The 23122-nt window shown below is 49.8% G+C and overlaps 1 protein-coding gene across 2 annotated transcripts in view; it reads left to right on the top strand.

The window, feature by feature from the left end:
* The first annotated feature begins 506 nt into the window (after window positions 1–506).
* Window positions 507–23122, top strand: part of LOC138805640 (6-phosphofructo-2-kinase/fructose-2,6-bisphosphatase 3) — a 71629-nt gene continuing 49013 nt past the window's right edge. The window contains exon 1 of one of the 2 annotated variants that reach the window (XM_069990526.1): window positions 507–588. In XM_069990526.1, coding sequence (XP_069846627.1) covers window positions 573–588 — 16 coding nt within the window. In that variant the 5' untranslated portion in view covers window positions 507–572. Of the gene's footprint in view, window positions 589–15207; window positions 15243–23122 lie in introns of those variants that run through there. The other variant, XM_069990528.1, reaches the window with a different exon arrangement.

Below are 23122 nucleotides of genomic sequence, written 5' to 3'. Positions count from 1 at the left end.
TTGGAGACCGGGAATCAGCAGTGAAGTGTGAGGGGAAGTAGTCGCCGCCGGGAACCTGCTGGACGAACAGTAACAGGTTTGTCTGGAGACGCGTCGGGCTTCAGGCCGGACCCAGGCCCAGCATGGTGCTGAACTCTGGGGGCAGGAAGTCAGTTAGAGATGGGGTTTTCTGGGCTCAGTTCATTTGAACACTTTTCAGGACACACGTTCCCCGCGTCCCTGCCCGGGAGGGCGGCGGGAGCGGAGCGGACGCCCTGCCCGTCCCTGCATGCATTTCCAGGCTTCTGCCAAGGCCCGGCGGCAGCTCCAGGGCCTGGCAATGCCCCGGTCCCGCGCCCCGGCTCCGCGCCCGCAGCCGGCCCCGCTGCGCCCCGGAGCGCACGGGGTGACGCGGCTCCCGCGCTTCCTGCTTCGCGGAGGTGACGCGCCAGCCTTTGACCAAATATGTCCCTGTCCCCTCCCTCGCCGGCCCCACCGCTCGCTGGCGCCCCGAGTCGCGGGGCCGCCGCTCGCTCGGACGTCGGCCGGCCCAGGAGTCGCGGAGCTGCCCCGCGGGGAGCGTCCCCTGCGCGATGCCCTTCACGAGAGGTAAGGCGACCCGCGCCGCCCCGCGCGCCCCGGGGACCTGGGGTCCGGGGGTGGGGGGCTCCGATCCTAGCAGGGTGCGGGACCCCGCGCGCCCCGGGGACCCGGGGTCGGGGGGAGCGGCTCCGATCTTCGCAGGGTGCGGAACCTGCGTGCCCGGGAGACCCGGGGCGGGGGGGGGGGGGACTCCGATCCTCGCCGCGTGCGGAACCTGCGCGTCCGGGAGACCCGGGGCCGGGGGGAGGTGTTCCGATCTTCACCGGGTACGGAACCCTGCGCGCCCCGGGGATCCGGGGACCCGGGGACTGGGGGGCGGGTGTCTAGGATCCTCGCCAGGTGCGGAACCCTGCGCGCCCCGGGGACTCGGGGACCCGGGGACTGGGGGGGCGGGTGTCTAGGATCCTCGCCAGGTGCGGAACCCTGCGCGCCCCGGGGACTCGGGGACCCGGGGACTGGGGGCCGGGTGTCTGGGATCCTCGCCAGGTGCGGAACCCTGCGCGTCCCGGGGACCTGGGGACGGGCGGGGGGCGGGCTCTGATCCTTGCGGGGTGCGGAACCCCGCGCGCGGGGGCAGCGCGATGCCGGGGCTGCGGCGGAGATCCGCGCCACCGCGTCCCCTTGGGTCCCCGCGTCCCCTCCCGGCCTCGCCACGTGCGGAGTCGCGGCACTTTTTCCGCGGGTCCCGGAATCGTGCTGTGCGCGCGCCGCGGGTGCGGACGCATGGGGAGGGGGTCGGCGGGGCGGGAGACCCCGGGACGAGAGACCCGGGGACGCGAGGCGTGACCTTGGGGGCGCGGGCCGGGGCTGCGGGGCCGGGGAGGCGGGTCGGATGCCAGTTCTGGCCTCCGGCCCTTTTCCTAGCCCCCCTGCTGGGCACCGGGAAGTCGCCGCCCCGCCCGGTTTCCGTCTCTCCCTGGGCGGGATGGGCACGGGCTCTGGGGCGGCTGGGAGGTCCGCCCTGCGCCGCGCACCGCCGCCTGGGGACTCGCACCTGGGCGCCTTCCCGGGGGGTGGCGGGACGGGGCTGGCTCTTCTTGCACTTGGCTCAGAGACCCCACCAGACACTGCTCAGAGCTCGGTCGAATCTCGGGGTGCACCTCGGTCCGAGCCCAGGGACGGAAGGGCCGGGGACAGAGCCCCCATTCACTCTGGAACCAGGCTGTCGGATCCTGCGTTTTCTGTTTGTCTTGGGCGGGGCTCGGGCTCCAGGGATCAACCCTGGGGTTTGTGCGGGGCGGGGAGGGGCGTTGCTGATGGGGAGAGAGAGGAAAGCTGGCCTTCCCGGGTGCGGGGACTGCGCTGTGTGGCTCTCTGTGCTCTCCTCCACGGTACGCGTGAGATGCCAGGTTAGGGCCATCTTGCTGGGGCGCTGGACTGGCCTTTGTCCCGCACTCAGAGGCCAAGGTACGCGTTGAGCCAGCGCAGCTATCGGTGAAAGGGGGCTGGCCGGCACCCGGTCCCTCTGGGAGACAGGAAGAGGGGGGTAGAGCGGGTTGAGAAGGAGGGTCAAAGAGCAGGGAGCTTGTACCATGTATGGATGCGAATTGAACCAAGAGAAAGAGCCCAGCCGTGGTGGCTCACGTCGGGAGGCTGAGAGCTGAGGATCGTGGTTCAAAGCCAGTCCAGGAAGGAAAGTCTGTGAGACACCCCCTCCCCCATCTCCAATGAACGACTAAAAAGCCAGAAGTGAAGGTGTGGCGTAAGTGGTAGAGGGAAAAGTCTTGAGTGAAAAGATCGGGGACAGCACCCAGGTCCTGAGTTCAAGCCCCCAGCTGGGGCAGGCACAGGAAGAGAGAAAGAGAGAGAGAAAGGAAGGAAGGAAGGGAAAAAGGAAGAGAAAGAGATAAAGAAAGGAGAGAGAGAGACCAGGGAGAAGAAAGAAGAAGGGAGAAGAGAGAAGAAAGAAACAAAGAAAGGGAGGAAGGAAAGATTCTGCTCTGTGCAGTCTGTTCTGTGTCCATCACTCCCAGTGTAACATGGACACCTTGTCTTTGACACCCCCTCCCCCGTCTACTCCCTCCCCCCAGCTGCAATGTGAAGTCATTTGATGCAGAGCTCATTAACTCTCTGGCTGGCTTTCGTGTCCTTGTGGTCACTGGCAAACTCCTAGAAGACAAAGGTATCTGATTACTTCTCACCTTATGTGGCCAGATGGGAAGTAACTGGGTTGCTCAATGACTTTGTGTATGGAGATTTCGTGCATCCTTAGGTTATACAGAACTAAACATTTGTAAACTGCCAGCCATCTTCTGTTTTGCCTTTGTGTATTGTTGATATCTGCAGAGTTGAGGCGGCCTTGGGTGGTGAAGGGAGTATTATTCTCCTGCTCTGTAGATGCTACTTTCTGAAGGGTCCCACCCAGGGTGTGAGAAAGAGCATTCCCTTGGAATCAGGGCTGTAAGAATTTTCTAGAACCTGTGGCAGGAGCCAGGTCAGGCATGGATCCTGGCAGGTTTTGAGTTTGGACAGCTTCCCTGCTTCTTGAGTTGTGAGCGCTGCAAGTGGGAATTGCAGGGAGTGAGGGTGTGGGTGGCATTGGTGCTCTGCTGCTGCGTGGAAGTGGCCTGCAGGTGACCAGAGGTGCTGCAGGGATGGCTGGGTCCCCAAATCCTGCCCAGCTCAGGCATGAGGGAGGCATCTATGCACATACTCTTCGGTGCTTTTGGAGTTTTGAGCCAACTGGATGTATTCACTACTCAAAGAGTAATTTAAAGGAACGGGAAAAGAAGTGAGTATCGTGCTACCTGCCTGTAATCTCAACACTCTATAGGCTGAGGCAGGAGAATCACGGGTTTGAGGCCAGCCCCGGCTACATAGTGAGATCCTATGTTAGCAAAACTAAAAGGAAAAGAAAAGGGTTAATGAGAGATTTTGCTGTCTCCCACCCAAAAATCAAGAGTGCAGCCAGATGGAGTACTCTTCCTCAGTGGGCTGCCAGCCGGGAAGGGAAGGCTGCGAATCCCTTCCTACGTTGTACCTCTGTGTCTTGATGAGCACAAGACTTGGGAACAGCCCTTCCAAAGGGCCTGGTAGCACACCTGTGAATAATGGGCAAGGGGGTGATGGTGGTGGTGAAGAAAGGGTCTTATTACAAAAGATTGGGTAGAAGATGGAGAATCCTCAGGGGTTGGTGCATGATCCTGGGGCAGCCGGCTGACAAGAGCTATGGGGCTCCCTTGTGGGTCATGGAGAGGAAGTGGGGTGTCAGGCCCCACACCCCACTGCTTCCGTTCCTCTGAGCTCATGGCGTTACTCCTCAGATGGCTAAGAGCTGATGGGGCTGTTCATGCAGAACGTCTCGCCAGGCTTGGCCTTTAGCAGAGCACCGATCTGCTGGGACAACAGATAACCAGCTAAAGGCCACAGTCCCTGTGGCAGGAAGTCAGGGCAGCTCTGCTTTCCCGTGGGCGAAGCTGAGCGGTTGCATGCCGAGTCATTCTTTCATTGTCTCCACCAAGCGCTTGCTGTGAGCCCGCATGTGCCAGGCCTGGGCGAGCAGACATAGGGTGTCCCCTGTTTGGGGCTCAGCTCTTGTGCTCTCTAATAGTGCTGGAGGGGTCTGAGTGCTCAGTACTTGTGAGCCATGAGACCCAGCTAAGGATGTGAGACTGTGGTTCTACCAGCCTCACTGGAGCCAGAGGGGCTTGGACCAAAATAGTCCACTTTTCTAACCTGGACCACGGTGGCCTGCGACTGGTCACCCTATGGTATAGGGGCAGCGCTGGGGGGGTGGGAGGGGCAGGGATGACGCAGGTCTCTTACATGTTCAGCAGCCGGCAAGCAGGGAGAAGGCGGTGCGGGCACTGTGCTTAGGGTGTAAGTCTGTCTCCTTGTTCTCTTTCTGACTGGTTTCCAGGGTGACTGTGGCTGCCGTGGGAGGGAGGATTCCCCCTCTGTGGCATGATAAGTAGGTCTGCAAACACTGGTTTGAATGAGGAGAAGTTAATGTCCGCACAGGAAATGCAAAAGAGATTGGTTAGAACAGGCAGGGACAGGAACCATGTCAGCTAGACACCAAGAGGATTAAATTTGGGAGCCACTACTAAAGGGGGACCTAAATCTTGGACTTTTTGAGCTAAAGATCTCTAGAGATCTTGAGATCTCTGGGGCAGTTGCGCGTGCGCTAGCGCATGTGCGAGCGCGTGTGCACACACACACAGAGGCATATACACAAATGTACACACAGAAAGAAAATAAAAGAGTAAGAAAAAAACTGTATAATTCACATGTGGCTCAGCCTGGAGACTGAAGTCCTTATTAAAATTCTTTTTTTCCAACCTGGGGCTCGAGCAACTCAGGACCTGCGCACTGTCCATGAGCCTCTGTGTTTAAGGCTGGTGCTCTGCCACTTGAGCCATAGCACCTCTTCTGGCTTTTTCTGAGTACTTTATTGGAGATAGTCTCACAGACTTTCTGCCTGGGCTGGCTTTGAACCTTGATCCTCAGATCAGCCTCCTAAGTAGCTAGGATTACAGGTGTAAGCCACTAGTGCCAGGCTTTCTTAAATTCTTGAGGTCCCTTTCATATCTAGAGTCCTACAAAATTACCTTCAGACAATGGTGTTTAACTATTCCTAATAAGCTAAAGGAGAGGGGTTGGGAACATGGCTCAGTGGTAGAGTTCTTGTGTAGGGAATGCTTGAGGCTCTGTGTCTTCAACACTATGGATGTAAAGATAGAGAAAGAGAACTAACCTTTATTAGTTACCTTCTCAGTACTGGGAGGGTGTTTTGTGTGTGAGCCCATTTATCTTCTCAACAACCCATTCTGCCTTTCCAACATGGACTGCTGAGCTATGACATGGCATAAGCTATGTCTCCACCAGGGAGAAACCTTGTGTAGTGACAAGTCTGTATTAGAATCATCAAGTTCTTCACATTAGGGGGGAAAAGAGAGAGTTTCAGGTACTGAGTGTTCTGGTTCTGTGAGATGTGTGCAGATGGAAGCAGAGAGAAAACTGCCATGCATTGTGCTGTGTTACAGGTGCACATGTGCACATGTGCCTGTGTGCATGTGTCCCCCCTCTTCCCCCCCCTCCTGCCACACAGTGATTTTTGAAGGCCTGTCAAGTCCACATCTTCTCTGATGGCTTTTTCCATCCACTGGTCACACAGCACAAAGGTTAATGCCCATTTGTCCTTAGATGCTTCCTGCATGCTGTCTTTGTGAGCTATTGGAGTCGGGATCTGTTCCTCATGCAGATATTTTGGGCCTTGTAATAAGTGCTTTATAAATCCTTGTACTTGATTATTCTTTTGGCAGCTCCCTCCACCCAACATTGAATATAAACTAAAGATAAGGGCTGGGAAGGTGGCTCAGTGGTAGAGCACTTGCCTTGCATGCTCAAGGCCCTGGGTTCGATTCCTCAGCACCACATAAGTAAAAAGCCGGAAGTGGCACTGTGACGCAAGTGGTAGAGCACTAGCCTTGAGCTGAAGAGCTGAGGGACAGCGCCCAGGCCCAGAGTTCAGGCCCCACGACTGGAACCAAAAAACCCCCCCAAAAACTAAAGATAATACTAAGCCATGAATGCAAGGGACACAAACACATTTTTGCTTCTTCATGGTTGCCATCTTGGTGCCCTTTTGGAAGTATCAAATACCAAATTCTAAATAATGACAATACCTGGAGCTGGTCTGTATTGCTGGTTATTTCATTCTTGGGGGCTCATTCAGGAAGGGTTTTTTTTATTGTTGTTGTTGTTTGTTTCTGTTTTTGTTTTGTAGAGTACTAACATACCAACTGGGCAATCTTGGAGTTAGCTCCCAATGCATTCTTCTACTCTTTGTGGCCAACTGTGAGACCCTCCTGTAACTTCCTAGACCACTGGGAATTTCCCAGGGTAAGACCCCCCTCTTCCTCTCCACCCCAGCTCCCAGCACAGATACTGGAAGGCCTCTGTTGCCTTAGTATGGACTGCTCATGCCCCCTACCCCTTGGAACCGGAAGTCAAGTCCAACCAGGTCCTTGCCATACAAAGCTTCCTGTCCTCACCAATATTCATATGTGGATGAAACAAGCCAACATGAGCATAGGAGAAAAAAGTCACATGTCACACGAGGACAGGTGCCAACAGGGACGTGCCCTCCTGTCAATCACATGTCTTTCTCTAGTGGCCTGGGAAGACGTAAGAGCCTCAAATCTTTATAGAATGTCTGCCAGTCATGCCCTCCAACATAAGAGCCTCCAGGTGACCACACACAGAGGTCCCCCGCTCATTCCACAGGCCTGTGGTCATGTTTGCAGACCACTCAGTGTTAAGTATGTGCTGACTATATATTCCTGGGAGACAGTCTGGATACTACTCAGGCAGGAAGTCCCAGAGGGAGGAGAGAGGAGCCTGAAAAGGTGGAAACCAGCCCTGACAGGTCCACCTGGGTCGGGTACTGGCAGAGCAGTCACAAGGAAGGCCCGAAGATCACCAGCCTCAGGTTAGCCAGACTTTTGGCTGTGTTTTGTTAAAATGTGGTTCTAATTTTTTAAAAGTTGTTACTATTATAAAGGTGATGTAGAGAGGGGTTACAGTTATGTAAGTCAGATGAAGAGTACATTTCTTTTGGGACAGTGTCACCCCTTCCCTCTCTCTCCCAGTTTTTCCCTCCCATCCTCACTCACATTTGTGTAGTTCATTTTCAACATAGTGCCCAGTGTGTACCCCTGCTGCATGATTCACCTTTGTCCCTCTATTTCTGTACCCCCCCTTAATTCCCAAAGACAGATAAATGAGCAAAGAAAGGAACAACAAGGGAAAAAAAACCCTCTCATTTCCTTTTCTTGGAGCTCATTTTGGTAAGTATTATTGTATATGAGCAGAAGCACATAGGCATTCCTCCTCTGAGAGTATCCTCCTTTGTCTCACTGTGTGAATGATTAGAGTTAGCCACCTTTTGAAAATAAGGCTGAGCTCGTATTTCCAGCAGCTCTGATTTTGAGATAGACACTTGAAGAGTGTCTGAAGAGTCTGGCCTCCTCATCTTTATGGTTATATTGGCAAAAAAAAAAAAAAAAAAGCATTCTACATGGGCACCTAGGCTTGGTGTCTGTTGGGGAGAGGTAATATTCTCAGAGAAGTAGAAAATGAAGAGCTCCAGACTCTGGTCTGCTGAACAGGCTCCCTGGGCTTGCACTGTGCAACTCTGCATTTTTGTAAGTGTTCTCAGTGCAAAGCACCCTGGGATGATCTTTGCAGAATCTCAAGTCTTTTACTCTCTGGTCTGCTTCCATCCCTCAGGACACAATGATTACACATCCTCTGTGGCTGGCCAGAGACTTACTTAGTTCAAAAAGTTGGAAGCTCCTGTCTTTTCTTTATATGTTTGATTTGTAGAGAATATGCAGAAAATGACAAGGCAAAAAAAAAAAAAAGGGTTGCCAGTTCATTCCCTGCAGAGGATGAGCACCAAGATTTTCTGCTGAGTGGTAAGGACGGGAGGAGGGGACAGTAGTGACAGGGTGAAGAAGCAGATCTGTTGAACACCTCCTCCCGCCCTGGGTGGACAGATGGCCATCTCTTGTGCCTGTGGTTTGAACAAGGAGCTTTGGCTCTGGAGAGGTCACAGGCTGTGGTGGAAGGGTTTGGTGGCTGTCTTGCTGCTTCATGATGTTTCAACAGGCATCCTGCCATGATGGGTCAGTCTGTGTTACCAATCCCTGGCAGAAAGCGCCTCCTCAGGCCCCTGACTGGAGCCACATGGACAGTGGGCCCGTTGTCCAAAGGCACTGAGGCCCTTGCTTTGATCATCATCCCCTGATGGGCCAGAATGCTAAGGTGCTAGGGATGCTTTTGAACTGCCTGGAGGAATGGGTTTGGTACCTTTACTATCTACTAGAGATGCTGACCCTTGGCAATGGGAAGCCACCTCCCTGAGACTGATCCAGGCGTTTGTGCAATTGCAGTGGAAACAGGGCTCATCAGTGGATGGCAAACAGGAAGTTGGGGAGACACCTCAAACCAAGTATGGACTTTGGGACAAGGTGAGGGAAAGCAAAGGTCTGGCCTGGGCATGAGAAAGATCTGCATGGTGCAGGCCGACTCTAGAGAAAGGCTGGCCTTTAGCAGAGAAGCTGGGCTACTGTCAGTAGCCAGATGTTGATAGACCAGAGGTTCCATAGACATCAGTGTTGGTACTTGAAGGACAAAACCAGACCCCAGAGGTCTTGTTCTGGATAAACAACAGAATTCACTAGGCAGGGCTGGGAAGGTGGCTCAGTGGTAGAGTGCTTGCCTTGCATGCATGAGGCCCTGGGTTAGATTTCTTGGTACCACATAAGCAGAAAAGGCCAGAAGTGGTGCTGTGGCTCAAGTGGTAGAGTGCTAGCCTTGAGCTGAAGAGCTGAGGGACAGTGCCCAGGCCTGGATTTCAGGCTCCACGACCGGCAAAAAAGAAAAAAGAAAAAAAAAAAAGAATTCACTAGGTAGCCCTCACTAGAGGACTTGATGATGCCCTAGAAATTCTGATGAATTATTTTGCTTTAATACTTGGACAAGAAGTTTCATTGAAACAATAGTTAGGCTTAGGCGATGTAATGTATGTATATATATATATATATATATATATATATATATATAATTATTATGGTTGTTGTTGTTGGGGCTTGAACTCTGGGCCTGGGTACTGTCCCTCAGCTCTTCAGCTCAAGGCAAGTGCCCTACCACTTGAGCCACAGTGCCACTTCTGGTTTTCTGGTAGTTAATTGGAAATAAAAGTCTCACAGAGTTTCCTACCTAGGTTGGCTTTGAACTGTGATCCTCAGATCTCAACCTCCTGAGTAGATAGGATAACAGGTGTGAGCCACCAGTGCCTGGCTCTTTGATATTTTTTTAGTCTAGTCCATTTCACTGAAGAAGAGTATGGTTGTTCTAGTGAACTGATTCCAAGGCCACTCCTGCACTGTGATCCTCCAAATTGAAGCCACTCTTCTATGTGGCAGAGGTCTTCTGCAGAGACTGGGGGGTTCTAATCTCCCCATCTGGGCTCACCTGTAGCCAGGGTTCCTGGTGAGACTGAGAATTCTGTGACAAGTTCTAGATGGTCATAGATAAGTGTTCTTCAAAGGCCCATGTTTTGAAGGCTTAGTTCCCAGCCTGTGGCATCACTGAAATCCATGTAACCGTTAATGAAACCTTTAAGATATGGGGCCTAGTAGAGGAAGTTACATCAATGGGGGTGTAGCCTTACAGAGGATATTAGTACCCCAGCTCCAGTCTCTTCCTGTGCTTGCTTCCTGGCTACCTTGAGGTGATATATTATGTCACTACAAGCCCCAGAGCAAAAGAGCCAACTCAGAAACCTTTCCTCCTTATCGACTTGCAATTATAAGCTGATTGTCTCAGATGTTTTGTCATAGAAATGGATGTACACTATTAACACACCTACTGCATGCCCAGTAAATCAAGTCTGTGTGTGAGTGGTAAAGATACAGGAGTGAACAGAGCACGGAAAGCCTGAAAAGGGGGGAGAAGACTGGCAATGAATAATAATAATTATTATTACATATAATTATATAGTATGTATTATATTATAATTATACTATATATTATATAGCTATAATTATGTATATAGTATAATTATAATAATATTAGATAAAACTGACTGAGTTCAATGGATGTAAGTGCTAGGGAGACAAAGGAGTAGGAAGGAAGAGGAAGGAGAAGGAACATGGGGTGGGAGGGCTGCTTCAAATAGGACTGGCACTGCCAGCTGACGTGTGGGCAGACCACAGTGGGTGCGGGAGTGGACTGTGCCCTTAGATTGGGGATCATACCAAGCAGGGCCATGACTGGCAGAAATGCCGGAGCCTGAGCACTGGTGAAACCACAGTGGCAACTCTTGCAGCAGGGTGGGTGTGGGGGGGAGCGTGGAGGCAGGCTGGAGGAGGAACGGGCAGCCCACTAAGTCCTCATCGGGTCAGGATCACACCTTTGCTGCTTGCTGAGCATGACATGTGGAGTCCCTGGGAGATTTTCGTGGAGGTGGAATATGGATTCACTTGGTGCTGGGAAATATATATTCAAGTCAGTGGCTGTTTCCTGAGAATAAATTGTAGGGAGACGGGGATCAAGTGGAGCAACCAGGTAGGAGTCTGTGAGCAGGTAAGCAGAAGGTACCTTAGGTCAGAGATGGCAGGATCTGTTCTTGGGTGGCAGGTGGGGTGAGGAAGAGGAGGTCATGGCTGACTCTGTAAGTGTCTTCTCTCTGACCTCGAGAGATTTGAGTGCAGTTTCTTTTTAAGCACGGCACAGAAGGGTAGAGGTGGTAGGCTGCAGAGAGCAGAGTAGGACCCTGGGTCACAACGGCATTGTGGGGGGTGTTTTCAGTAGCTGTTAGGAAGTCGCCATGACCTCCCAAATAGCAGGTTGCTAAAGGCTCTGCTCTGAGGATATGTGTGTACCTTAAACAGCCCACATGAGGTCACCAGGACCTGCCTGGGCAGCCGGATTCAGCTCATAGTTCAAAAGGCCTGGGATTTACATAGCAAGCAGCTATCTAGAAATACTCATCTTGCTCTGGGCCTGGAAAAGCTCAGTGGCCATCACTCAGGAGACTGAGGCCAGCCTGAGCTGTGTGGTGAGGCCAGGTCCAGAAACAAAAACCAAAAAGGAACAAAGAAAAAAAAATTAAAGAAGAAATTTAGCTGGGCACCAGTGATTCATGCCTTTAGTCCTAGTTACTGCAGAGGCTGAGATTGGAGGATCATGGTTTGAAGCCAGCCTGGGCTGAAAAGTCCCTGTGAAACTCTTTTCTACAATTAACCACCAGAAAATTGGATGTGGCACTGTGGCTTAAAGTGGTAGAGTCTTGAGCAAAAGAGCTCAGGGACAGTAGTACCCAGGCCCTGAGTTCAAGCACCGGTACTAACAAAAAAGAAAGAAGAGGAGAAAGAAAGAGAGAGAGAAAGAAAGAAAAGAAAGAAATAGAGAGAGAGAGAGAGAAAGAAAGAAGGAAAGAAAGAAAAAGGAAGGAAGGAAGGAAGGAAGAAAGGGAGGGAGGAGAGAGGGAGGGAGGGATTTAAGCCTGAATTAGGGCCCAGTGCTGTGCAGTGGCACCATCAGGTGGTGAGAAAAAGAAAGGCAAGAAAAGACACTCAAAATTGGGGCTGATAATCACTGAGGCACATAAAGGATTCCTAGCACCATTTTTGTGTGGTTTACTTATGGGCACTGAGTATGGCATCTCCCAAGCTAGTAGGAAAGCATTTACTAGGTTTTCCATATTCTCTGTTTCTGTGTATGTCATAGGCAACTGCCTTTCTCTCCTTTTATCCATTTGCATAAAACAATGTGTCTGTATATGTCAAAGCCGCTTGCCTTTCTCCCCTTTGCATAAAGCGTGAAGGGCTCTTGGGAGTGGAAGGGTGATGCTTACATCAGGAAGCCTTCCTGAACGAGCAGCCCAGCCTCCAGTGGACCAAGTTAGCTTTCCAATGGGGTGAAGATTGTCCAACTTTCTCTGGTTTCAGCATCAAATCACCAGTTCGAGTGATGTCCCAGTTCCCAGGCAAATGTGGCTGGTTGATCATTCTGATATGCATCCAGCTTCCCCTTGTACCTGGTGGTCCAGCTAGTGGCTTCATTTTAGAGAAATGGGTTTAAATGAACATAAATATGGTCCAAGGATTTTATTTGCCTGTATAAAAATAGAACACTAAGGGGCTGGGAAGGTGGCTCAGTGGTAGAGTGCTTGCCTTGCATGCCTGAGGCCCTGGGTTCAATTCCTCAGCACCACATAAGCAAAAAGAAAAAAGCCGGAAGTGGCGCTGTGGCTCAAGTGGTAGAGCGCTAGCCTTGAGCTGAAGAGCTGAGAGACAGCACCCAGGCCCAGAGTTCAGGCCCCACCACCGGACCCTCCCCCCCCCAAAATAAAAAAGAACACTAAAACCACTTTGAAAAGAAGAGGAGTGAGATAGGGGGATAGAGTGAGGTTGATACATTGTCTACATGTGTGGAAATGTCACAGTGAAATCCTCAATAAAACTATTGTATGCTAATTAAAAAAAATTGTTAGATACCAATGGTGCTACTCAGCAGAGATTTAAGGATTTAAGTCTGTGTGACTATTTCTAGTTAACCAGCAACAAGCCATAAGTGGAGCTGAGTGGTAGAGTGCCAAGCCTTGAGGAAAAAAAGCCAAGGGACAGCACCCTGCCCCTGAGTGTCAACCCTAATACCACCACCAAAACAAAACAAAAACCTCATTCATATTTGACCAACAAAACAAAGAGTCCAAGTTAATCTTATGACTCTGGGTTATAGGCTTGAAACAAATGAACGCTAATTTTTCAAAGTAATTTTTCCAGACAGACTTTCTAGAAAGTCAAAACAAGAATTTTATCATCAACTTGTTTCCTCATAGTAACAGCAAAGGAATGTCAACCTGCACATGACCTGGCTTCTTTGTGAAGAAATCTAAAACTTGAATGTGAATCCTTAAAGCAAAGATGAGTCAGTTGGCAAGGGCTCCACTAAGGGTCATGGTTGGCCCATCATATCCTGTGGCCTTGATACACATGGAGAATGACAAGAAACCCGACTTCAAGCTGAATCATGTTTTAAGTCCTGGATTATTTAAAAAGCTTTCTCATTAGAAATGATTTAACTGAACTAAAAGGTCGTAGGCCACTACTGCTTTACCAGAAACCGATTACCCCCCCCCAACTTTCTACAACTTTCAAAATTGATTTGGGGAAGAATACCAATAAACAGTATGTGTGGTGACAGTGTGTCCTAAACCATATTCTGGAAAGGCCAGCTGAGTCTTTTTTATTTTTCTTTTTAATTCTATGGCTTTGTACTTTTCTCTAACTTCAGTCAGACTGGTAAGATCTTAAAAAAAACAAACAAACCCATGTTGTGCTGGACTATACACTCTATCTCAAAATCCGAAGGCTGAGGATGTAACTCAATGGCAAAATACTTGCTCGACATACACCCCTGGTTTGAGCTCCAGCACCATATAAAGCCAAACAAACAACCAATCCAAAAAAGAAACAAAAAAGCTTGTGTGTGACAAACTGGTTCATAGCAGAACAGTTTTCCATCAGCAGATGAATGGATAAACAAAATTTGGTAAATACAAAGGGACTATTACTCAGCCCCCTCCCCCCCAAAGAAAGAAATTCTGGTACAAGCTACATGGTAGATGAACCTTAAAATCATGCCAAATGAAGAATTCAGTGAATGAATTTCTGTTTGGGATACAGTAAATTCAACCAACTAAAAACCAAGCAGAAAAACAGAATGTGCTATTTGTAATGATGAAAATTCTGAGAGAATAACATTGTGACTGCACTTACAACCACTGAATTATATGCTTAAAATGGTATACTTTATGTATATTTTTAAAAAACTTTTTTTAAAAAAAGGCCAGACTGCATGTTACATAAGGAAATAAAGAAACTGAATCTTGGCCAGGAGCTAGTGGCTCAAGTCTATAATCCTAGCTACTTAGGAGGCTGAGATCTGAGGGTTGCCGTTCAAAGGCCAGCCGGGACAGGAAAGTCTGTGAGACTCTTACCTCCAATGAACCACCAGAAAACCAGAAGTGGCACTGTGGCTCAAGTGGTAGAGTGTTAGCCTTGAGCTGAAGAGCTGAGACACAGCGCCCAGGCCCAGAGTTCAAGCCCCATGACCAACCAAAAAAAAAAAGAAAGATCTATCTAGGTATAGAAGTTTGAAGCTGTGCTTTTGAATTAGTGTAACAAGGAGGTTTCATTGAGATACTTCCATAGTCGCACACAGAACCCTTTGAAGATCCCTCCTCCCTTATACACCTTTCCTCCTCAATGGATATTTTCAAATCATAAATTCTTTCATACGGATCTCTTATTCTAAGCCGACAGCCCAATGTTCTCTCCCTCCATTCCATTTTGCTGTCTTCAACTTGGGACTCCTGTGCGCCTGGGAATTTTAATGAGAAAAAATAAAACTCCTCATGATGATGTCTGCCCGTCACCCCCTGAGCGGTGCCCTGGGGCAGAGGCAGCAGAGGTGAGGGCGAATCTCACCAGCTTTCCTGAAGCTGAATAAAACATCTGAAGTGTTTACCGACAGAAACACCTGGAAGAAAACCCATCGGGAACATTTTATAATCCTTCCATCATTGCACTACGATCATAGATTAATAACATCAAAAAGGCCACATCTGGCCTCTTCAGACATCCTAGGAGTCAGGGGGTGTAATGCGGGACGCACGCAGATAATCAAGGCCTTGGAAATAAGACAGGAGGGCGGGGGGTCAAGGCAGAGCCCGGTGGACTTGGAGGGGTCCCGGGGTGGGGACCCCACCCCGAGCGCACGCGCAAATCAGCTGAGTACCGTGGTCCAGCCAGCACGCTCAGCATCTTCCCAGAGGTCAGGTGAGGACTCGCGGCCGCTGGCGGGAAGGGGCGGGGCCGCGAGAGGCCGTGCACACGGATTGGCTGCGGCGCCCGGCGCACGAGCTCCTCAGCGCACGCCCCGCCCCGCCGCACGCCGCGTTCACGTGCCGCCGCTCGCCCCCAGCCTGCCCCGCGCGCGGGCGCGTCGCCCGCCCGGGCCCGGGAGCGCGGCGTGGACACCGCCAGGCCCCGGGCCCCCGCTCCGAGCGCCCGCCCACCCCACCCGGTGTCGGCTTCCCGGGGAGGACGTGTTCCGGGAAGCCCTGGGAGTGGCCGTGCTTTGTAAATAACTCCCGGAAGTGGGTCGGGCCGCTGTTTTGGCGAGTCCCGGAGCGGGGCGGGGCCGCGCGGGCGGGAGGACGGCGGGTCCCCGTGGTCGTTCACGTTGTTTACACTTTATGACTTGTTTCTGACCCGGGAGCACGGAGTGTGCCCTTCTCGGCGGGGAGGTGTGTCGGGGACGCGGTGTCCCGCGTGGCGAGCGTCCATGGCGGCCGCCGCCGCGGCGGAGGCATCCTGAGGGCCGGGACCGCGGGCGCGGGCTCCGGGCGCGGGCTCCGTCCCCGCCCCCTCCAGCTCCTAGAAGGATGCGGACTCTAAATCGAGCGGGCCTCGGCCTGGGGGGGGGGGGGCAGTCGCTGACCCGGGAGGGGTCCGATGCCACACGGGCTTGGATGTGAGGAGGGGGGACGCTGTCTCTCCAGGCCGGGCAGTGACACCTGTCTGCCAGCCTTGGGGAGCCCTGTACACTAGGGGTTAGACTGGCCTTGTTCTGCCTGCGGGGACGTCACAGCTTTGTTTGTCGGTTATTGGATGTTAATGCAGTTCTCTCCAGGAGCCAGGAACAACTGGATGTTTGCGTCTACGTTGACGGGATGGCTTCCTTCGCAATCACAGTGTTGCCTCACGGTTTGGGCAGTGATGGGTCACATCGCACCGGACGCTTGGTCCAGCCCTGATGAGCCATTTACCTCTCTTTACCCCATATGAAGAGATTGCCTCCTATCTCACCAGCCAGTCAGACCCTTAAGGCCGTTTTCTCCAACCCATTGCCCTGGCACTAATGAAAAGAAAAGTCATGATCTTGGGTTTAACAGGTTAGGAGGTAATAACTGTGGTTCATTGTTGCAGTTTCCCCTTCTCCCCCCCCCCCCCCCAAATCTGGCACTCCTTCCCGTCTTCCAGCCATCTTCCTAGATCAGGCTAGGAGTGAGACTTAACCAGGAAGAGCAGAGAACTGTAAGTGAATGACTTTAACCTGAGTATATTTTAGTCCCATAGGCAACAGCAGAAAAAGTTACCTATTCTGGAGGGAACTGATAAAGCTTTGTGAATCCCGTAGACTTTAAGCCTCTCAAGAGGATTCATAAGGATTGTAACCCTCTTTGTAGTTCTGCATTCAGTGTATGAAAAAATAACTTCATCCTCTGGAAAGATAATCCTTCTGGAGTCTTTTTGTTGTTGTTGTTGTTGTTTTGGGTTCCGTCGTGGGGCCTGAACTCTGGGCCTGGGCGCTGTCCCTCAGCTCTTCAGCTCAAGGCTAGCACTCTACCACTTGAGCCACAGCGCCACTTCCAGCTTTTTTCTTTTTGCTTATGTGGTGCTGAGGAATTGAACCCAGGGCCTCATGCATGCAAGACAAGCGCTTTACCACTGAGCCACCTTCCCAGCCCCATGGAGTCTTTCTTATTATGTGTTTCCATTGCATTAATGAAATGATCAGATTTAAATCACTTCCACCCTGCTTAAAAAGGTAGGGATTAATTAGCTGGATGCTGGAGGCTCAAGCCATTAATTCTAACCACTCAGTAGGCTGAAATCTGAAGATCACAGTTCAAAGCCAGCTTAGGCAAGAAAGTCTGTATAACTAACAAAAAGCCAGAAGTGAAGCTGTGGCTTAAAGTGGTAGAGCACTAACCTTGAGCAAAAGAGCTTAGGGACAGCACCCAGGCCTTGAGTTTAAGAACCATGAACCTTCCCCCCCCCCCCGCCCCCCCCCCCCCCCCGCAAAAAAAAAGGTAGGCATTATAGAATGTATATAATGGTAATTCTTGGTAGACATGGTTACAAATTCTTATGATGAATCCAGCCTAAAAAATACCAGCCAGTCCCCTTTCCCCTAGAGTAAGTGTTCACATCTGGTCACTTCTGTGCACTGAGCACTTTTTTTTATTTTTATTTTTTGGTTGGTCATGGGGCTTGATCTCTGGGCCTGGGCACTGTCCCTTAGCTCTTCAGTTCAAGGCGAGTGCTCTACCACTTGAGCCACTTCATTGAGCACTATTTTTATAGCTCCAGAAGATACCTGCTATGGTATCTATCTTCTCCACTCTTTCTCTTAGACTTGGAGAGTGTAATGGGATCTTCGTATTTACAGTCAGAACAGGATCTGAGTTTGGATAAATGGAGAGTTAGAGGGAGCTTAAAACTAGGCCATGATGGGAGTTTGGGGTTGGGCTAGGAGAGAAGCATTATCAGTGAATATTGAGTAGACTCTGGGATACTTGATTTTGATTTGGGGCTTAATGATCTGTTCCCTGATCCCAAAAGATGAGTCATAGATGGGTGGGAGCCTAACTTCTGAGTGTAGCTTGAGGCAGTGGGTGAATAGGAAGGATATTGCTGGGGTTTTGAGGGGGTTTGCAGGTGGGCAGAACCTTTGAGAATCATGCTAAACATTTGACACCTTTGAAATGTTCATGCTCTAGGGAAAAATCCCAGCTGCTGGCGTATTTGAGTGCAATGGTCTTGAGGACTGGAGATAAGAGGAGAGACTTGTCTCCTGTCTGACTCCCAAGTTTACATTTCTGTAAAGTTTTTATTTCTTGGATGTACATTTCTTTAAACTTTCCTAGCATCTTTTAGGTTCAGGTTATAGGATACTGAGAGCATTGATATCATGACTTAATATCTGGGAAGACTTTGCTGGTTCACTGTTTGCAGTTACCTTACATTAAGTAATCTTTTTCTTGGACTTCTGTTGAGAGTTACTTTGAAGTGGGAGGAGTGTAGCCTTGGGCCACTCTCCTGTTATTTTGTATTTTATTAATGTATTTGGTTTGTGTGTGTGTGAGAGAGAGTATGTGCGTGTGCATGTGTGCGTGCTGGTAATGAGGCTTGAACTCAGGGCCTCACTCTCTTGAAAGGCTTTTTTTTTTTTTTTTTCAATGGCTGGCACTCTACCATGAGTCACACCTCCAGTTTTGCCTTATTGCTGGTTAACTGGAATGAAGAGTCTTAGATTTGTCTGCCTCGGCTGGTATCAAGCTGAAATCCTCAGATCTCACTCAGCCTTATGAATATCAAGGATTACAGGCATGAGCCATTGACACCATGTTCTGTTCTGTTCTTTAATGAATAGACCATGATTCTGCTTTCCAGCAAAAGAACCTGTTTACTAGCACTCCAGAAATAGATACTTAATCTGAAGACAGGGAGTGGTGTCCCTTAAAGCAACCTGGAAACCTCTGTGTCTTGACGAGTCACTTTTTCTTGAGTTATATTGTTGAGCGCTCTAGAAATTAGAAGGAACACCAAGTGCTTTAGCATTAAAGAAATCCACCTTCTAGACTCTAACAAATGGAGTAATGAAGACATAAATTTAAGCTGGACTAGAAACTTCCATCTACAAAAATCCATGCAGGCATTGATGGGAAGATTAAGAACAGTAAGTGGAGGACAAGCTGGATGTATTGGCTTCCACCTGAAATCCTAGCTTACTTCAGGAGGCTGACATCTGGAGAACCATGGTTTGAGGCCAGTCCAGACAGAAAAGTCTGTTAGACACCATCTACAAAATAAGCAGCAAAAAGCAGGACTGGAGATATGGCTCAGATGGTAGAGTGCTAGCTGAACAAACAACTTGCCTAAGCCTAAGGCTGTGAGTTCAAATCCCAGTACTTCTGAAAAAAAAAAGTGAAGGCTAGGACAGTGTAAGCTGTGGTTGAGTGGAGGTGGAGAAATTAGAAGCAGGGAAAATACTTGGCTGAGAAACTGGCATGTGATGGACAAAAGGAGCCGGAAAGTGCTTTCAGAGAGGTGAGAGGAGATGATGGGTTTGGGACCAGAACTCCACTGAGAACATTTCCTTTAGCCAGCAGTGGGGGAGGCAGCTCCTGGGTCAGGTCCTTATGTTCCTGAGGATTGCTTTGAATGCCAGAACAATCTTATAACCTCACTAGTTTCCATTCTGTTGAAACAAGGTTTCGTTATGTAGTCTGGGCTGCCAGAAACTGGGAATCCTCTTGCCTCAGCCTCCCAGAGGTGGGGATTGCAGGCACAGGGCATATGCCCCGCTTTCTTTTTCTTTTTCTTTTTTTTTTCTATTTTTTTCTTTTATGTTTTTTCCTAAATCTGAGACTGGGCCTCCAACACAGTACCTGTGGCTGCTTTTTTTTTTTTTTTTCTCATTGGCTAGCACTGTGCCAACTGAGCCACACCTCCAACCCCCAGCTTTCTACTTTAAATCAGCTTTTATTTATGCTGGTCCTGGAGCTTGAACTCAGAGCCTAGCAGCTCTCCCTGAGCTGTGTTGTTCAAGACTAGTGCTCTACCACTTGAGCCACAGCTCTACTTCTGGCTTTTTATTTTTTTATTTTTTTTAAATTTTTTTTTAAATTTTTTTTTTTTTTGGGTCCAGTCATGGGGCCTGAACTCTGGGCCTGGGCGCTGTCCCTCAGCTCTTCAGCTCAAGGCTAGCGCTCTACCAGTTGAGCCACAGTGCCACTTCCGGCTTTTTTCTTTTTGCTTATGTGGTGCTGAGGAATCGAACCCAGGGCCTCAGGCATGCAAGGCAAGCGCTCTACCACTGAGCTACCTTCCCAGCCCTACTTCTGGCTTTTTAAAAGGTAGTTAAGTGGAGATAAGAGTCTCAAAAATTTGCCTGCCCTGGCTGGCTTTGAATTGTGATCCTTAGATCTCAGCCTCCTTAATAGCTAGGAATACAAGTGTGAGCCACTGGTGCCTGGCTCTGTTTTCAGTATTAATGTGTTTGGTCAAGGCCATAATGGGTGAGTACAGCAGCACACATACGCAATTTACAGTTCTTTACTGGCAGTAGAGTTGGGGGTCAGAAAAGCTTGAACTCCTGCAACTCACTTGGAGAGTGTTCGAACTCAGGTTCCATAGGTCTGAGCTGGAGTGCAAGACTTCTGCAGCCTGACTCAGCATGAGTGGGTGTGCTGTCCCTTTTTTCCCATAATATTGGGTTTGAGTCTTAGTCATGGAGGGAAACCCGAAAACCACCGGCTGTCAGGGCCAGAACTGTGACTTCTGGAACATGCTGGTGCTGTCCTTGAGACTGAGGAAGTCCCTGTTCGCTCAGAAAGTCTACTGCGTGCGCTCTTGTGGGGATGTGTCATTTGTTTCTGATGTCAGTTTGCTTCTTGCTCTGGATGACTTTCTGCAGCTCACTTCCGAAGAGGCGAAGGTGCTGGCAGAAGCAACCCCCCTGCAGGGCCGCGCAGGCGTGGCACAGACTGGTGACTGGCTTGGTGGTGTAGGGAAGTATTGCAGTCAGGAGTGGAGGGAGGGGCTGACCAGAATGCTGTCCCCTTTCTTTCTCTGCTGTTGACTTAGCATGCATTCTGTCAGGCAGGTGAGACAGTGCCCATGCTCCCTATGTGAAGTGACGGCAGGAAGCACTTTGAATGTAGTTAAAATTGTAGCTTTTCTGCTTCCCAATGAGGAAATGGGCCTGAATGGTTAAGGGGTTCACCTAAGACCATGGGATGTACAAGTGGCAGAACAGGTAAAAGTTTCTCTTGACTTATTGCTCACCGCTCCCTTCTATTTAAGTTAAAAAAAAAAAAAAGACTTGCCTCTATTTTGGCAGTCTGAATTACTAGGTCTTAGTGTTTGAAGTTTATGTTGTTCCTTATTAAAATAAGTACAGGGCCACATGCCAGTGGCTCACCCCTGTAATCCTAGCTACTCCGAAGGCTGAGATCTGAGGCTTGTAGTTTGAAGCCAGCTCCGGAAAAAAAAATCCCCGTCAGCCTCTTATTACCAATAAACTACTCAAAAAAGTCAGAAGTGGTGCTGTGGCTCAAGTGGTAGGCACTAGCCTTGAGCACAAAGAGGCTCAGGGACAGCACTCGGGTCTGAGTTCAAACTCTAGGATGGGCAAAAAAAAAAAAAAAAAAAAGAAGTACAGTATATCCAGTATCATTTTAGGAGATGAATTTGATAGTCATCATTGGCCTTAAGGAGCTCATGGTTTTTGGAAAGAGAAGGAATGAAAGATGTATTACCTGGATGTTGAGTGCTGGGATGGGGGTCACTACATTGAAGGAATCTTTGTGTGTGTGGGGTTCCATTAGACAAAGCAGAGGGGCTTCTGAGAAAGTTCACTGGGCTGATTGTCCAGACTGTGAGGTGAATCACGTAGGTGAAGACTGCATTTTCCAGTAAGTGTCAGAATGTGAACTTCAGGAACAACCCGGTAAAGACAAAATAGAAGCGATAATCCGAAATAGAATGAAGATAGTGCCTGGCTATCTACTGTCTTTAAGCTTACAAGAACTCAAGCTTATCAGGGTGTGGTGGTCCCTTCCTGTGATCGCTGGGCTCAGCTGAGGCAGGAGGATAGAGTTCAAGGTTGGTCTGGGCTACAAAGCCAATTCAAACCCACTTTGGGATACATCCTGAGACCCTGTTTTAAAAACAATGTAACAAAACCAGATTAAACACACATTCATATTCTCTCTCTCTCTCTCTCTCTCTCTCTCTCTCTCTATCCCCCTATCCCGCTCTCCCCCTCTCCCCCTCTCCCCCTCTCCCCCTCTCCCCCTCTCCCCCTTTCCTCCTCTCCCCTCCACACTCCACACTCCAAAGTCTCAATTCTCCTTACTCAGGGAAAAAAGGTGAGGAGCAAGTGTGAGAATAGTATGGTTCTTTCCATCTGTTTTGAGCCTGGCAAGTTGGATTTAAGATGTGTTTGGCATGCTGATCTTCCATGCCATGCTTTTGAGAGGGACTTGGGAGTAGAGCCAGCCTTTCAATCACGCTTCACCCTGTCCTACAGCGGGGCTTCTGGCCTTTCTCTTCTAATCCCTTTATAGCCTAGAAAAGCCCACTGACCTCTTTCTAGCTCCTTGGGTTGATAAGGAGCTTGCTGATATCCAGAGGGTCACTTCCATGATAAAGCATGGAAAATCTCAGAGCAGCATTTCTACCTTTCACCCAAACCTGGAAGGTGAGGAGCAGGCCTCGTTGACACTCCTGGGGTGTGGGGAGGGGGATCATTCTCTGTGTTCTCATACACCACAGAGTAAGTATCTTAACCGGGTACTCTGCTGCCAGGCAAACCTTACCATTCTACTACTGAATTGCTCAGAGCCCTATCACAGTCTAGTGGTCAGTGGGAATGGACACCTTTATGGCTGAGTTTTGAGAGGCTCCCAGATTGGAGCCTTTATCAAAGGTGAAAGGGTTATGATTACCATAATATATATGATTTTATATATATATATATAGCATATATATATATATATTTTTTTTCTTTTTGGTCAGTTGTGGGGCTTGAACTCTGGGCCTGGGTGCTGTCCCTCAGCTCTTCAGCTCAAGGCTCTACCACTTGAGCCACAGCACCACTTCTGGCTTTTTCTGAGGAATCAAGCCCAGGGCCTCATGCATGCAAGGCAAGCACTCTACCACTGAGCCACCTTCCCAGTCCCCATGAGCATTTTTTAAAGCCTCCTTAGAGGCAGCATGGCACAGGATAAAAACCATCATCTTAAAGACTGAAGTACTGAGGACTGCAGCAATGGGCAAGTTTACCTAAAGCCAGGTACATTGTCCGGGAATGATAAACTAGAGCTTCCATTTCCTTTCTTCCTGAAAGTAGGCCACTCTAGGAAGCTGCTTACCCAGTAGCCATCACCCATTGCAGCTATGCAGGTCTCCCCAGAGCCCCCATCAGCTGTTCTCCCCCCTCCGCCTCCCCCCTCCCCCAGATGAAGTCCACACTTTTGCCAGCCTTGGACTGTCTGTGATCTTCCTACTTCTGCCTCTCGGGTTAGTGAGATTACAGGTGTGTGCTACAGTTGGCCTGTGTTTCGGCCTCTTTGCCTTGACTGGAAACATAATCTTTTTTCCCCAATTCCATCTTCCCTGGGCCTCTACTTGCCCACTTGGGATTAACCTTCACAGCTCACCTCCCA

This window comes from Dipodomys merriami, unplaced genomic scaffold (assembly GCF_024711535.1).
Source record: "Dipodomys merriami isolate MVZ:Mamm:240054 unplaced genomic scaffold, mDipMer1.0.p SCAF_4, whole genome shotgun sequence".
NCBI classification, from domain to species: domain Eukaryota; kingdom Metazoa; phylum Chordata; class Mammalia; order Rodentia; family Heteromyidae; genus Dipodomys; species Dipodomys merriami.
The sequence above is the reverse complement of the archived record's forward strand: the minus strand, read 5'-3'. Positions and strand labels throughout refer to the sequence as shown.